The sequence below is a fragment of the Protomyctophum parallelum genome, assembly GCF_964188405.1.
Source record: "Protomyctophum parallelum genome assembly, chromosome: 4".
In the NCBI taxonomy this organism is placed as follows: Eukaryota; Metazoa; Chordata; class Actinopteri; order Myctophiformes; family Myctophidae; genus Protomyctophum; species Protomyctophum parallelum.
The window spans coordinates 40,072,875-40,088,137 of record NC_139700.1 but is presented as its reverse complement, the minus strand read 5'-3'; the positions used below and the strand labels follow the sequence as shown (position 1 = coordinate 40,088,137).

Genomic DNA, 15,263 nt, shown 5'->3' with positions numbered 1-15,263 from the left:
TTGTTTACCCCTGGTTGGTTACCCCTGGTTGGTTACCCCTGGTTGTTTACCCCTGGTTGGTTACCCCTGGTTGTTTACCCCTGGTTGGTTACCCCTGGTTGGTTACCCCTGGTTGGTTACCCCTATGGTTGGTTACCCCTGGTTGTTTACCCCTGGTTGGTTACCCCTGGTTGGTTACCCCTGGTTGGTTACCCCTGGTTGGTTACCCCTGGTTGGTTACCCCTGGTTGTTTACCCCTGGTTGGTTACCCCTGGTTGGTTACCCCTGGTTGGTTACCCCTGGTTGTTTACCCCTGGTTGGTTACCCCTGGTTGTTTACCCCTGGTTGGTTACCCCTGGTTGTTTACCCCTGGTTGGTTACCCCTGGTTGTTTACCCCTGGTTGGTTACCCCTGGTTGTTTACCCCTGGTTGGTTACCCCTGGTTGTTTACCCCTGGTTGGTTACCCCTATGGTTGGTTACCCCTGGTTGTTTACCCCTGGTTGGTTACCCCTGGTTGGTTACCCCTGGTTGGTTACCCCTGGTTGGTTACCCCTGGTTGGTTACCCCTGGTTGTTTACCCCTGGTTGGTTACCCCTGGTTGGTTACCCCTGGTTGGTTACCCCTGGTTGTTTACCCCTGGTTGGTTACCCCTGGTTGTTTACCCCTGGTTGGTTACCCCTGGTTGTTTACCCCTGGTTGGTTACCCCTGGTTGTTTACCCCTGGTTGGTTACCCCTGGTCTAGCAGATCTGCAGGCTCACAGCAGCATTTCTTCGTGCCACATTTCAAACTCGAACATCTGCTACTTTCGATGCTTTTGTGTGATGCCGTAGTATGATACAAGTAGGGCATTAAAGGACCACTTCACCACTTTTCAACCTATCTTCATATAATAGGTCCTCACTAATAATCATGATAAAATGGCACGATTCTTTTCTACTCAGTCTGTGTCTCATAGGAGGGCTGTGGGCAGTTTAGAAACCGTCTTCCAGTGACATCATCATTAGGCAGATGTTTTTTTAAACAAGACTTTTTTTTACAAAAATGTTTAGATTTTCATTATCGTGAGAATGATGGCTTCCATTTTCGCATTGCAACTTTTCAGGACTAGAAAGCCTGCAGTTTCTATTAGCTTGTATTCCCCATCGATGGTGTCACTGGAAGACGGTTTCTAAACTGCCCACAGCCCTCCTATGAGACACAGACCGAGTAGAAAAAATTGCGCCATTTTTCACGATTATTAGTGAGGACCTATTATATGAAGATAGGTTGAAAAGTGGTGAAGTGGTCCTTTAATGAAAAAAAGATAAGAGGTTTCTGTCCGACAGCATCGAATAGAGAATGAGAGACATTTTGTACAGTACTGGTTTCTCACATGTACTGTAACATACATAAAACATACACATTGACGTATGTAACGTCGATCTCTCTCTCTCCATAGACGGAATACGCACGGTTCGAGAACGGGCGCTACGTGTTTCGGATCCACCGCTCACCGCTGTGTGAATACATGATCAACTTCATCCACAAACTCAAACACCTGCCGGAGAAGTACATGATGAACAGTGTGCTGGAGAACTTCACCATCTTACAGGTACACCATGAAGGGATCATTTTCATTTTCATTTTTTTTTATCAAAGTTTCTTTATACATTTTTCAAGTCACATATGAGTCAAAAATAGCATACAAAATGTTTGAACTTTTTTTTACCCCTCCCTCCCCCCAGAGTTCCTGCTCTGAAAGAGCCACAACCCCGGTATCTTGTACCATTAACAATGAAATAAAAGGCGAAATTAATCAAATATTGGACACAATATGCAAACTAGTAATAATAATAATAATAATAATAATAATAATAACAATAAGATCATTGGTCATTTTGACAGCACACTTTTTATTTGGTTTACCTCATTATAGTCTTTTGAATAAAATTCCATTTAGTTTTAGTCCGTTTTTTTTTGTCTTTTAAATGAAATTCCATGTCGTTTTAGTCATATTTTTGTCATCTGAACCTTCTTTTAGCCCAGTTTTAAATTGCTAAATGCCAAACGATTTTTGTCGACTAATTCTGCAGTTAATTCAGTCGACTAAAATGTATTTAGGCTGTGCCGTGATGGCGTCGTGATGCCTGATTTATGCTTAGAAGCACACTGGAGCAGTCATGGCTGACATACTGTGTATCATCTCCGTTGGGTGGAAACCTCATGTCTGATCTGTTACATTTCAGGAGTTCAAATTCAAAAGTAGCAGATCTACACATTTTGAGCTTCTGGATCTGCTACTTTTGATGCTTTTGTGTGACTCTGTAGTAGGAGAAAACTTTCGCACACCTAGAAATCAGGCGCGTAGGCCAGTGGACATCAATGAAAGCAGTAGAATATACACCTGCTCGGTACATGAGTGTTTTCTTCTTTAATGAAGCAACGTTTCGGTCCCTCCGGACCTTCCTCAGGCCTGATGCCTTAGGAAAAAAAACACAAACTGTTAGATTATGGAGGTAAGAGGTTTCTGCCCCGGCATTGCCGATACCATTCTTTTTTCGTCGTGGTCGTTTTGTGAATGAGCCCTCAGCAGAAGAGAGGGAGGTGAATAACAGGGAGTGTGATGTGCTCCTATAGTCACCAAGGTTAATTAAATAAGGTTAGGAAGCGAAGACCGTACGGTGGACTCCATGTTGCTCCATGGAAGGAAAGAAACATGCGCAATGGGCTATATGCAGCCAACACTTCCGCGTTCAGCTTTCTTGGTCTCAATTGCGCATGTTTCTTTCCTTCCATGGAGCAACATGGAGTCCACCGTACGGTCTTCGCTTCCTAACTTTATTTAATTAACCTTGATAGTCAACCAGGAGTGGTCCTCAGCTGCAGTAGGTTCAAAGCCACTGGTGTCCCTTCCTTGTCCTGCCACTGCATGGGGGCAGCATTCCTCCTGGCCAGGACAATGGCCATATTGAGCCCACTCTGACGGCTACATGGCAGCATGTCATTAGCTTTACTCAATGGGCTGATTTAAACTCATATTAACCAGGAAAAGCACAGATAACACACACACACACACACACACACACACACACACACACACACACACACACACACACACACACACACACACACACACACACACACACACACACACACACACACACACACACACACACACACACACACACACACACACACAACATAGACTGTGGATGATGTGCGTCATGCAACAAGTGGCTCTATTCATTGACATGGCGTTATTGAGCATAATGACTTGGTGAAGGCTGCTTGTTCTTGGCAGATTATCTGACACACTGAACTGAACTCACTTCTCCAGACAGAATCGGTGCTTTGTCTCCAGGACAATGGTCAGGACGTTTAAGCCCCAAATTAGTCGTCACATGATTCATATTATCATGTTAATAACTTAATATTATGCCGTGCTTAAGTTGACAGTGATTTTTCTGTCAGCAAACCGCAGTACGTTTCAGGGGTGAACAGGGTTATGCTCTAGGTGTAGGTAGGTGTACTTTACTGTGATTCTAACTAAAACTGTTTATGTTTGATGTTTGAGTAAATGCTAGTGTGTAAGTGCACACATACGGTGCAATATGTGCACTCTCCGGAGTTAACCCATTCTGACCTGAGATCAGATTCATACGAGGTTTCCACTGGACACACACTGGTCTGATTAACCCATTCTGAGCTGAGATGAGATTCTAAAAATGTCAGTCGTTCTTCGATTTTTCAAAAATAGCAGACCTACAAGCTCGTAGCGCGCCACTCGGTGGCACACTATGAGCTTGTAGATCTGCTATTTTTCAATAGCTAAAGCATGACATGATGCCGTTCAGAATGGGTTAAATAAGCTTTTACAGTGTAAATTGGGGTGTCCCAGAGTTTAAATATTGTATCAAATGGGGGTCCGTGGCATATCAATCAATCAATACTTTATTTCAGACCCAGGGAGATCCATATCACAGATAAAATACATACATCACAGTATAAAACACATTACAGTACAGCAGAAAAGAAAGAAAAATAAATACAGGTTTTCAATGTCTAACATGCAGACAAGTCCGCCTTCCGTTTGGAAGAGAATCTACATGACCTGTATACAAAACACAGGGTTAGTCAAAGCAGTAATGATGTCATTATCTGACTCAGTTGCTCTAGTCCACACATACATTTATACATCAGGTTTCTTAAGACCTCAGGGCAAGTTATCAATTATCCGGGGGTGCTTGAAAACAAAGAGGTGGAGTCATGTTAGCATACTACATCCAACAGAGCATGTTGTGTGTGTGTGTGTGTGTGTGTGTGTGTGTGTGTGTGTGTGTGTGTGTGTGTGTGTGTGTGTGTGTGTGTGTGTGTGTGTGTGTGTGTGCGTGCATGCGTGCGTGGCCACGTACAGGTGGTGACGAACAGGGACACTCTAGAGACGCTGCTGTGCATAGCCTACGTGTTTGAGGTGTCCACCAGCGAGCACGGTGCCCAGCACCACATCTACAGGCTGGTCAAAGACTGACCCACCGACCCACCGCTGGCCTGCAGGCCACTGTACGGCTCTGCTCTGCTCCGCTGCTCTGAACTCAAAACACTACAAGCACCTCAACCAACGGCAAAACACTAAACAATGGACTCTACTTCCTCTGTAAAAAAAAAGAAAAGGCTTAAGGCAAAACCCCATACTGAGTTGAATGTGTCAGTCAGGACCCCCAGGGGTACACACTGGCTGTGTCAGCAGCTAGCATTCCCAGGAACAGTGACTGCAGCAGGGGAAGAAGGCCTGGATTTGTGGACACCGTGGAAGTTGATTCGGGATTTGTGTGAAGAGGAGGCTACTACAACACGAATAAAACACACACATATTATTAACACACACACACACACACACACACACTAGAGGTGTGGACAATAATCGATTCTACGATGCAGCAACGTGACATTATAGATTTATAGCTGTTTATTTATTGTTTATTTTCTGCTCTCGGTTGGACAGTAAAGCTGCAAAATTACAATTAGCTCCAGAAGAAATGTTGCATTCTTTTTATTTAATGTTAAGGCATTTATGTCAAGGAGGAGAGTGGTTATACATAAACATCACAGCAGTTTCTAAATACAAAAAGTAGTTAAATGTGTATCTGACAACTTGTATTAACTGATACAAAATGTGCCATGTTGTGCAGACATAGAGAGAGATGCATCGTAGAATCAAATTGTTATGAGGTGAATCGTAATCGAATCGAATCGTGAGGCCAGTGAGACCTCTAACACACACACACACACACACATACACGTGCACGCACACAGACACACACACACACACACACACACACACACACACACACACACACACACACACACACACACACACACACACACACACACACACACACACACAGAAAAGAGGACTTATGGTATGTTGTCTTCTCTTACACCGAAGGAGCCAACTAAGACATTGCATGAAGAAAGTTGTCGTTTCATCTCATTTAACTATAGTGCTTGTTTGACTTAGTTTCCTTTTCCACTCATCATGCATGTGCAGGGGACGGTTTGTCACATGGACCTGTGAAGAGTTTGGCTGCCCGAGGCCGCCACCTAGTGAATATAAATATGAATGACGGTGAGAGAAAACTAAAACTGAAAAAAAAGAGAGAATTGAGGCAGAAACTCACTCTTCTGCACCTCCATAATGTATTGCAGTTCCTTTGTGCCAATCTTTTGTGTTTATTTGATGACGCATAATAATGTACAGTGCCATATCCATCTCCTCGTAATTAATTATGAAAGAATAGAGGCTAAAAGTTGTGATTTATTTTCTTTGGGGGGGGGGGGGGGGGGATAACTATTGTATTCATCTTGTTTGATGTTGTTAATGTTCAGTATTTCTTGTACTGTCTTGTTACTTTTTTGATGAAAAAAACAAACAACTTCTGACTCCAACAAAAGGCACATAATAACACTGCTAACTTGAACCAGATGTATTTGGATCTGTAATAAGATGATTACAGAGTTGATTGTAAACTGTAACTTGCCCTGAGGCGTCAGATGGAAAATACAAAGTGCTTCTTTACATAACCTGTGTGTCTGTCGCTGGATTTTATATTCCAATAATGATGACAGAAACCCATGGTTGCCATGATTTTGACAACATTTTGATTTACTTTTAGTTTAGTTTTTTAGTCTTTATAGTCATATTTTTGTCATCTGAAATGTTTTAGTTTTAGTCGACTAAATATCATGATTTTAGTCGATTAAATGTACAGTTGATTTTGTCTACAAAATAGTACTATTTTGTCAGCCCTTGATGGCGTCGTAAGATTTTACACTTGGTTGCATGCTGAAAATAGGCAAGCTCACAGCTTGTAGATCTGCTATTTTCAGAGTGCAACCAAACGTAAAATAACTTTTAATTCTACTGGATCTCTTCCCCACAAGTCCCTCCCTATTAATTTAGTCTCAATTTTAGTCATCATAGCTTAGTTCTTAGCCTATTTACTTTTTGTCAGTGAAAAAAGGTAGTCGACAAACATTTTTCGTCATAGTTTTAGTAGACGAAATCAACACTGGTCCGGCGGGGACCAAATGGACGTTTGGGGGGCTGTACAATGTATATATCAACATTTAGGGTTCAATTTTAGTGCAAAACATACTGTATTCATCTAAATTCATGTCACACAAAGTATAAAACAGTATGATATCTCATTTCAACTGTTTTCTAGAAATGCAGTGAATTAATCTATGGAGTTCATCTCATCTAATGTATAGGAATGCAAATACCTTCCAGTTCATATCATTGCTGTCGGGCAGAAAACACTTTCTTTGTGTATGGAGTGTACTCTCAGAAATTCTGAGAGTACTCTCTTGAAATTTAAGGCCTAATATAATTCCTACAGTAACAATGCTACAAAACAGTTCCTACTTGGAACCTAATTTCGATACCCAACCCTACCCAGAGATACCAAACGGTATCAAATGGAGGTAGGCTATTCGGCCTAATCACATCAAACTGAGGGTTCCTTGAAATGAAAATGGTTGATACTTCTATAGATGTGTAATTGATCTTGCCCTGAGCCTTGCCTAGGACAGACAGTATGTAAGCCCGCAGTGCCATCTGTTGGTCAAGAGACGTCATCACAATTTTGCCAAAAACAATCTTGGTTTTCCATATTTTCTTTCAACTCAGCAGCAGTCTAGCATTATTAGTCCAGACAGTAAAGAACTGGAGGATTGGGCTCAAACTCTTTGAAGATCAGTCAAGGAGGGAGGGCTTGTCTAGCTAGCAACATTATAACAGTTCTATTTTGAGGCTTTGGCAACCAACTATGAGTGGCAGTGCCAGCTTTTCATGTGATGTATCAGTAGGTGAATCAGTGCCAATTGCCATGTGAGCCACGGTGGTGTCGGTTCAAAACCAATTGATTGAAATGATTATGAGTTTTAGTGTTAAGTGCCCACTGCTCCTTATGCCAAACTCTAAACTGGGGCACATGCCCAGTCAGATACGTTACATGCTTACAATGGCGGCCTTCTGCGCCGGGGAGGCTATTCTATCTCTCCTAACTTCCTCAGCTTGTGTTTCTCATGCACAATAACAATTGATATTTTATATTTCATTTAAACAATGCTGCTGTGTATCCACAGGAGGTGGGGCATGGATATTAGTATTCATTTCATATCTAAAATATCTAGGATTCAGTCTTAATACTAAACTATTCTACTATTTTATAGTAGAATATATGTAGCCTATAGAAGACTATATTGTATACATTGCAGGCAATAGGCCTGCTGTCAACTGCAGTTAGAGCGTGACCTCATCTTTTACAGCGACCATGGGAGTCTTCCCTTCTCTACCTGTTTATTTAACCATAAAAGTCCTCTATGGTAAACTAATCATTAGTAAACCTCTTTGCCAAAAATAGCATAGCATATCTACAAAAAACCTAAAAATAGTTTGTAAACTGAAGGTAAGTGGTTCAAGGCCACCGTTATAAATGCAATTTGAATACAAAACTAAAAGGTTAAGTATTTCATTGTCAATTTATGAGCTTCTATTATATGTATCTGTGACACATCGTATAGATCAGTATCATGGTCAGTATCATGTCATGGTCAGTGTCATGTCAGTATCATGGTCAGTATATGTCAATATCATGGTCAGTGACTCATGTCAATATCATGGTCAGTGTCATGTCAGTATCATGGTCAGTGTCATGTCAGTATCATGGTCAGTGTCATGTCAGTATCATGGTCAGTGACTCATGTCAGTATCATGGTCAGTGTCATGTCAGTATCATGGTCAGTGTCATGTCAGTATCATGGTCAGTGTCATGTCAGTATCATGGTCAGTGTCAGGCCCGAAAATTAAAGCCCGGCCCTACCTGGGCCCCCATCAAACCCTGTACACTCAAGACACTGCCTCCGCTGCCACCCTTAGATCTCCATCCACTGTATGGAGCTGATCTGTTCTGACATTCCATTTGTTGATCTGACCTCAGCAAACCCTGTACACTCAAGTCACGCTATGGCCAGTACAGAATTCATTCCATAATATGTTGATCTGATCCCCCATGCCAAAGTGCCAGCGGTCGCCCAGCAGTTTACTGTCACCCAGGCGGATGCGTGGCTTGTAGCCCTCAGGGCGTCTTACTCGTATTATACCAAACTGGGGGCCTTGAAATAATGAATTTTACACCAGTGGTTTGAGAACGACTGGTGTAAAGGTTACCGCTCCATAAATACTGGCAACAACACAATGTGAGCTAGCCCCTTTCGGGACCCTACGTAAAACTTTTTTGATATTTTGTTTAGTTTTACGTTGGGTCCCTGCTCGCTAGTGTATTTTCGTATGGAAATTCCTAAATGCGGATGTGGAGATTCTCTCTAAAACGCCTCCCCGCGGCATGTGACGCCATTATTTTCCTTGAGTTATTCTTTATTCGGTAACTTTAAGTAGCTATACATCCCGGTGCGAATATCTCCTGTGGCGCGGAAGCCGTTAAGTATTTTTAATCTTTGTTTGACCGATTTGGTCGCTTTATTTCTTCTTGTTTGTTTACCGTTTATTGTACCGCCTCCCGGTGTGCGGTTGGCTTGTGAGGCTACGTCCCTGCCTCTGATCTGCTGTGTCATAGCTATAGCGCCACTAGCTAGCCAGATAGGCGGTACAATGAGGTGTCAATAAACAAGAAGAATCCAAGCTTCCAAATCGGGCAAACATATATTAAAAATACTTAACGGCTTCCGCGCCACAGGAGATATTCGCACCGGGATGTGTAGCTACTTAAAGTTACCGAATTCAGAATAACTCAAGGAAAATAATGGCGTCACATGCCGCGGGGAGGCGTTTTAACATGTAAACAGAGCCAGTAAATGTTTTAATCAGGTGGCATGGACGACGAGGAACAGGACCCAATGCACTGGGTCGAACAAATGTCAGAAACTTCAGTAGCATTTGGGTTCTGCTTGGAGGGCTAAATGTGAGCCAGACTTAGCCGCTAAGCCATGGGGTCCATGTATCTACAAACCCTGCTGTTAGCTGTAAACTGAAAATGAAACTCAGACAAGCAGACAATAGGTGAGAGAGAGACTATTGCATGATCCATTTTGCAAATATAGGAAGAAAAAAAATACTACTATGGGCTACTACTAAATGCTACTTTCAGACTTTGGGTGTAATAGGCTAGTAAACCTAAATATATAATGGTCCTATTAATTTATTATGGGGCTCCCTTGATTATTTTTAGGCTTCATACAGTGTGGTCAAACGCTTTAAAAAAAGAACGAAAGAAAAAGGTCTCGAGTCGAGATGAATAAGCAAATAGAAGCGCCACCATTACGCATGAGCAGGTCTGCATGCACCTCCTCCTCTGTGCAGGTGACACACCTGCAGCTACAAACACACAGAGCAGCAAATCAGACCATATCCAGTCTACCTTCATGTCATGCCTGCCCGCATCATGTCCAGTACGTCTTTAAACTGTATATTATTGTTATTATCATGGTCTGATGTACACCATTACGCGCAATGAATGTCCCATGGGGTTTGCTGTCCATTGTGAGTTTGGTGTGTACCGCCAGCACTGAGTCGAGGTGCTCGCCCACGTCTTACTACAAGAACTGCTGGATCCGACGCTTCCCCGGACTCTTTATAGATGTGGAGGAGTCTCAGAGGAGAGGCGCGCAGCTGCTCAAATATTACCAAGAGGAGACGGCGCTGAAATGCAGCCGCACGTGTTGTCTGACCAGAAACTGTGAGTATCGTTTATTAAAGTTAGTTTAATTTGTTAAAATAAGTCTTAGATAGCCTACTCTATATTATGATGATAATATAATGTTTGTTCTAACGGTGTCTCCGCCATCTCTCCATCTCTTTAGTAGGCATAAACAGAGAGCAAACACAAAATACAAGTCAGGATACCAATTTGATCCAATCAGGATGTAAAATACAGGACAAAACTGGATCTGGAACACTAAAAACATGAAGATGATATAGGGGTAGGCTACTCTCTCCTGATTGGTGTCCCACCTGGAAATGTAAATTGTTAATTAATTAAAGAGCTGGAGAGAACGAAGACTCCTGTTACTGACCAAACTCACAATGATTACTATCAGAATATAGAGTTTTAATTGTACAAATGCTCTTTGTCTTAACCATAAAATATCACTTATATACACTACCTTTTACCTCACATTCATTCTGCACTGATTAACACCGGGTAGGCCACTCATGGTTCTCAAAGTGGGGTCTGGGGGACCCCCAGGGGTCCTCGGGGGGACTCCAGAGGGTCCCCAACAAAATGGTTAAAGCGGCACTATGTATTATTATTATTATTATATATATATTTTTTACAATTTTGCCATTCTGTATGGTAGAGTATAATGTAAATGTTTATGGCCTGCCATACAAGTTACAAAACGTCTTTATTTGGCTGACAACGTTGTGTTCAACGTTGTCAGGTCATCATGTTAATGCAGTATAATCTTTACAATAAGGGTGGTTTTATGTTGTCTCCTTGATCTTCTATTGAGACATTTAGATCTTGTCAAAAGTCTTAGACATCCGACACTACGTTTGACCTGATGCTCACTTCATTCCCTGAGCAAGCCGGCATGGTTCTATTATATCAATGGTTTAAAAACAAAATCTCCTCTGGGTTCCAATCCGGGGTAGAAATGGAAAGTTACATACAGTAGTGCAGCTCCTCTACAGGTAGGCTACAAGCTCACAATGCGTCCCATCATAACTTTTATAAATATCTAGGCAATTTAAATATAAATATAAATATAGGACACATTTGGGGGTCCTTGTCTAGTTGTCCTTGACATGAAACATGTGAGAACCACTGAGGTAGGCTATATATGTGCCTGGTATTGTAGCCTAATTGTTGATAAGCGCACCGATCTGTTCTTTCCCTTCATAGTTTCCTGTAATCTGGCGATATTCCACTATGATACTATTCAAGAAAATGTGAACTGTTTTCACCTGCATTGTCCTACGCTGGAGAGCTGCGTTCTGAGTCAAAGAAGCAACGTCATTCTGTACAATATCACAAAGGGTGAGTCTCTGAGATGACATAATATACAGTAATATCTCTGTCACTGTCTGTCGAGTCTCTGAGCTGACATACAGTAATGTCTGTCGGGTGGAAACCATTATGTCCAAAACTGTTACTTTTCAGGCTTCAAATTCAAATTCCGCTTCACACCGTGCTTCTTGATGTTTTTGTGTGAGATCAAGTAGGGTGTTCATTTGAATCATTTCCGAAAAAACACAAAAAGCTAGAATATGGAGATAAGACGTTTCTGCCCGTCTGTCACCGCGATGTTTCGTTCTATTGGCATTTGAATACATTTTGTTTTCACCAAAAACACTGTCTGGGAACAGAAAGCAGAGCTAAATGTATTTTTATAAATCCCATTAGACTGAATCATCTGGGACTTTTTTTTTCGATCACCTTATACAGGTGTACTCTTCTTCGGAAGTCCTTGCAGATATCATAACTTATACAAATGGGACACTTGTATTTTATCTCCCTGCTCTTCTATTGAGACATGAAATGACCTTTGACAGGATCTTAAATCTTAAGATCGTGTCAAAGGTCATAGCTCACCTACACACAGGATCTGACATGAATTTTGACCTGATGGTCAAGATTCCATTTATTGGCCTGGGCCGTGGCTCAGCGGTCCAGGCACCTTGGCTGGTAATCCAGTCTGGCAGTGTGCCGTGGCTTCGACTCCCGATCCCGACGGCCTTTACTGCATGTCACCCCCCCCATCTCTCTCCCCATTTCCTGTCAGCCTACTGTCTATCCCTCCATAAAAAATAAGCCACCAAAAAACATCTTAAAAAAAATCCCCTGAGCAAGCATGCAGGCTCTATTAGGTCAATGGTAAAAATGTCAGCACTTAAGTGTTAAGACACAGGAAACCGGGTTCAAATCCAGGGTAGAAGAGGACAGGAAAGTTACAAAGTGCAGCTTTAACCCGCATCATGTCATGCAAAGAAACATTAAAAACTAGAAAAAGTGCTCCGGTCTCCGCCAGGTCAGGTAGGCCTATGCCTATAGGTTATTGTGGTCCAGCAATGTTCGAAGTCGCCAATCAGGATGGAATATGAAGGATCGGACTGATCCAACTTGATTGACAATAGAGATAATCTGTACCGATTTGCATTATGTTTTGCAAAAATGGGATGTAATAGGGCAATGTTAAAAGGGTGGCATTTGTTCCTCAATGTAGTGCATGCTAAGTTTCACCTCAATCGCTCGCTGTGTTCATGACTTGTAGCCTTTTGTTCAAAAAGGGAGCACTCCTGGAAACTTTGGAAGCCAATTTTAGCCAATCAGGATGGAATATGAAAAAGACACGTTTCGTTTAATGACTACAGAGGTACGGTGTACCGATTTGCGTGATGTTTGGACAAAATCTGTAGGAGTACTAAAAAAAAAAGTGTTTTGCAAAATGTGGCTTCCTGGTGGCGCTATTATGAGTCATACTTGGGTTTTATGCCACACAGGTGTAGATCCTGACCTGTTGGTGTTTGGGAAGTACTTCACGTCCAACGGCAATAATGTGCGCCTGTGGCCGCACCTGTCCGGTGGCTGGGTCAACGCCTCAGAATCCCTGGCCTCAGAACCTTTGGCCTCAGACAAAAGACAGTTCAACTGGCCACCCATGCCAGCACAGCCGTCTGGCAAGGCACAGCCGTCCACTTCATCAGCACCCACCGCAAGAACCTCCAAAACAAAAACACCACCATCACCAGTTTCACCACCATCCACTTCAACCTCCACCTCCACACCGCAGAGTGCTGCTAGTCAACACACAACCCTTTCAACAACAACATCAGCTTTGTTCCAAGGTTATTCGTTTTTTAAATGTCCATTAGTTATATATTTTTGTCTTTTTTGTTTCCTATTCGCTTAGATTTGAGGTAGCTTCGTTAGTTTTGTTAGTTTTTTAACTAAATTATAACTAAAAACAAAAGAAAAAATAGTTGTAGTTAGTTTTTAGTAATATAATAACCATGCTTTTGGTCCTTCTCTCCGTCACCTCTTTTAGACCAGGTGGAGACTGATGCACCCACCATCCCCTCTAACCGACCACAAACCTCCGTCATCACCACCACATCAATGCCACCTCTGCCCTCTACACCCACCCCTCATGTCCCTTTCACCACCCACACCACCCCTACCTTCCCCACGTCTATGGAGGCTGCTACAACCACCACCACCCAGCCCGCTCCCTCCACCACCCTCTCTCAGGTAGGAAGAATTAGATAATCACATTGAATAATCAGTTTCCATTCATCTTCTCTGTAAAAAAAGAAATGTACAAAATATTGCATGAAAAACTAATCTACAAGTGTACCATAGCTTAGCACATTATTTAATTTGATGTTTGGTACCCAAACAGAAATGTTTTATGTAGGTTTCAAAGTTCAAATCCAATTAAACACAGTTAAATCATTAATCACAATATGCACAGCAGCCATATTTGTGAATTATTTGGCTGCTTCCTTCCTTCACATGTGCTTTGATTGATTGGTTGTTGAATATTAGTCAGAAATGTAATGTCTACAGTCAGACATTAAGGCTAAAAGTCCTGGGGACTTGTTTTCCATTGTGGTTCTATGTATACAATTCAACAAAAATGTGTTACTCCATTTAGTATAGCAGTCTTTCCAGTGAGCCAACATCATGTACAATAGAAGCAAACCTAACTCTGTTTGACTAGAATGGAACACACAGAAGCTGTGCATAGAACCTATTATCGGTATGACTATTAATCATCAACTCATCTGTCTGGTGGAAACCTCATACAGTACAAATTCAAAAGTAGCAGATCTACAAGCTCAAAATGCATCGATTTGCACCACGTTTGGAGCTTGCCTATCTGCTACTTGATGCTTTTGTGCGATGCTGTATCATGATCAAGTAGGGGTGTTATTTTAATGGAGGAAGAAAACCCAAAAGTTAAAATATGGAGTTTTTTCCCCCAACAGCAACAAACTAACATTTCATGATTGGTGACAGGCCTACACCCAGGTCCCCAGCAGTCCTGCGCATGATGCCAGTGTTGCCCCGACCACCATGGGCCTGATGGCCAACATCGAGAGCAGCCAGCACTATCCGCCCAACGACACCAAGGTGTACCTGGGAGGGAGGAACCACAGCGCGGGTGTTGGTGAGGGAGGAGGTCAGGTCAGTGAGGGGGACCAGGACAGCCTGGGCGAGCTGGGGCCCGGCTGGCACGTGGCCGCTCACAGCCTGCTCATCGCCGTGGCCACCTGCATCACGGTGCTCCTGAGCTGCTGCTGCTCCATCGTGGTGGCCGTCAGCTGGAGGGGACGCCGGAGGAGGAAGGGACGCTACAGGACCACCTGGCGAGTACGGCGGGGCTCCATGAGGCTCGTTAAGTACGTGCTGGTCAGGGAGAGCTCCTGAAGGGTCGGGGGGGGGGGGGTAGTGGGGAGAGCTGGAGCCAGAATGGTCGGAACTAAGGTTTCACCGTTCCGAAATGTGTTTGGGTGTGTTTGCAAAGAACCCAAACCGGGACCGTTAATCACTTGCATCTGATTTTAAAAAAATAGAGAAAATAGCAGATTTATAAGATCACAACACACGTGTGCAGCACGACACATTGTGAGCGTGTAGATCTACTATTCTTGCTACTTTTGACAATTTATTTGACATTGGTTTGAATTTTTATTTTCACCTGGTGTTTTCATCAGGTTGGGAAACAATTATTGTATCACTTACTATACAGAACAGAACATGATATCCATGTACGCG

General features: G+C 42.7%; 2 protein-coding genes across 5 annotated transcripts in view; both read left to right on the top strand.

The window, feature by feature from the left end:
- tead4 (TEA domain transcription factor 4) overlaps positions 1-5,370 on the top strand; it is a 50,999-nt gene extending 45,629 nt beyond the window's left edge. For all 4 annotated transcript variants that reach the window (XM_083762597.1, XM_083762595.1, XM_083762596.1 and 1 more), the window contains 2 exons: positions 1,421-1,573; positions 4,376-5,370. In XM_083762597.1, coding sequence (XP_083618723.1) covers positions 1,421-1,573; positions 4,376-4,489 — 267 coding nt within the window. In that variant the 3' untranslated portion in view covers positions 4,490-5,370. The remainder of the gene's footprint in view (positions 1-1,420; positions 1,574-4,375) is intronic.
- A 4,434-nt stretch (positions 5,371-9,804) lies between these two features.
- Positions 9,805-14,915, top strand: mansc4 (MANSC domain containing 4; the record flags this gene model as incomplete). The annotated part of the gene is made up of 5 exons (XM_083762602.1): positions 9,805-10,217; positions 11,388-11,522; positions 12,986-13,330; positions 13,531-13,733; positions 14,505-14,915. The coding sequence occupies exons 1-5, from the start codon at positions 9,992-9,994 to the stop codon at positions 14,913-14,915; spliced, it is 1,320 nt and encodes a 439-aa protein (XP_083618728.1). The 5' UTR covers positions 9,805-9,991.
- Between the last annotated feature and the right edge of the window lie 348 nt (positions 14,916-15,263).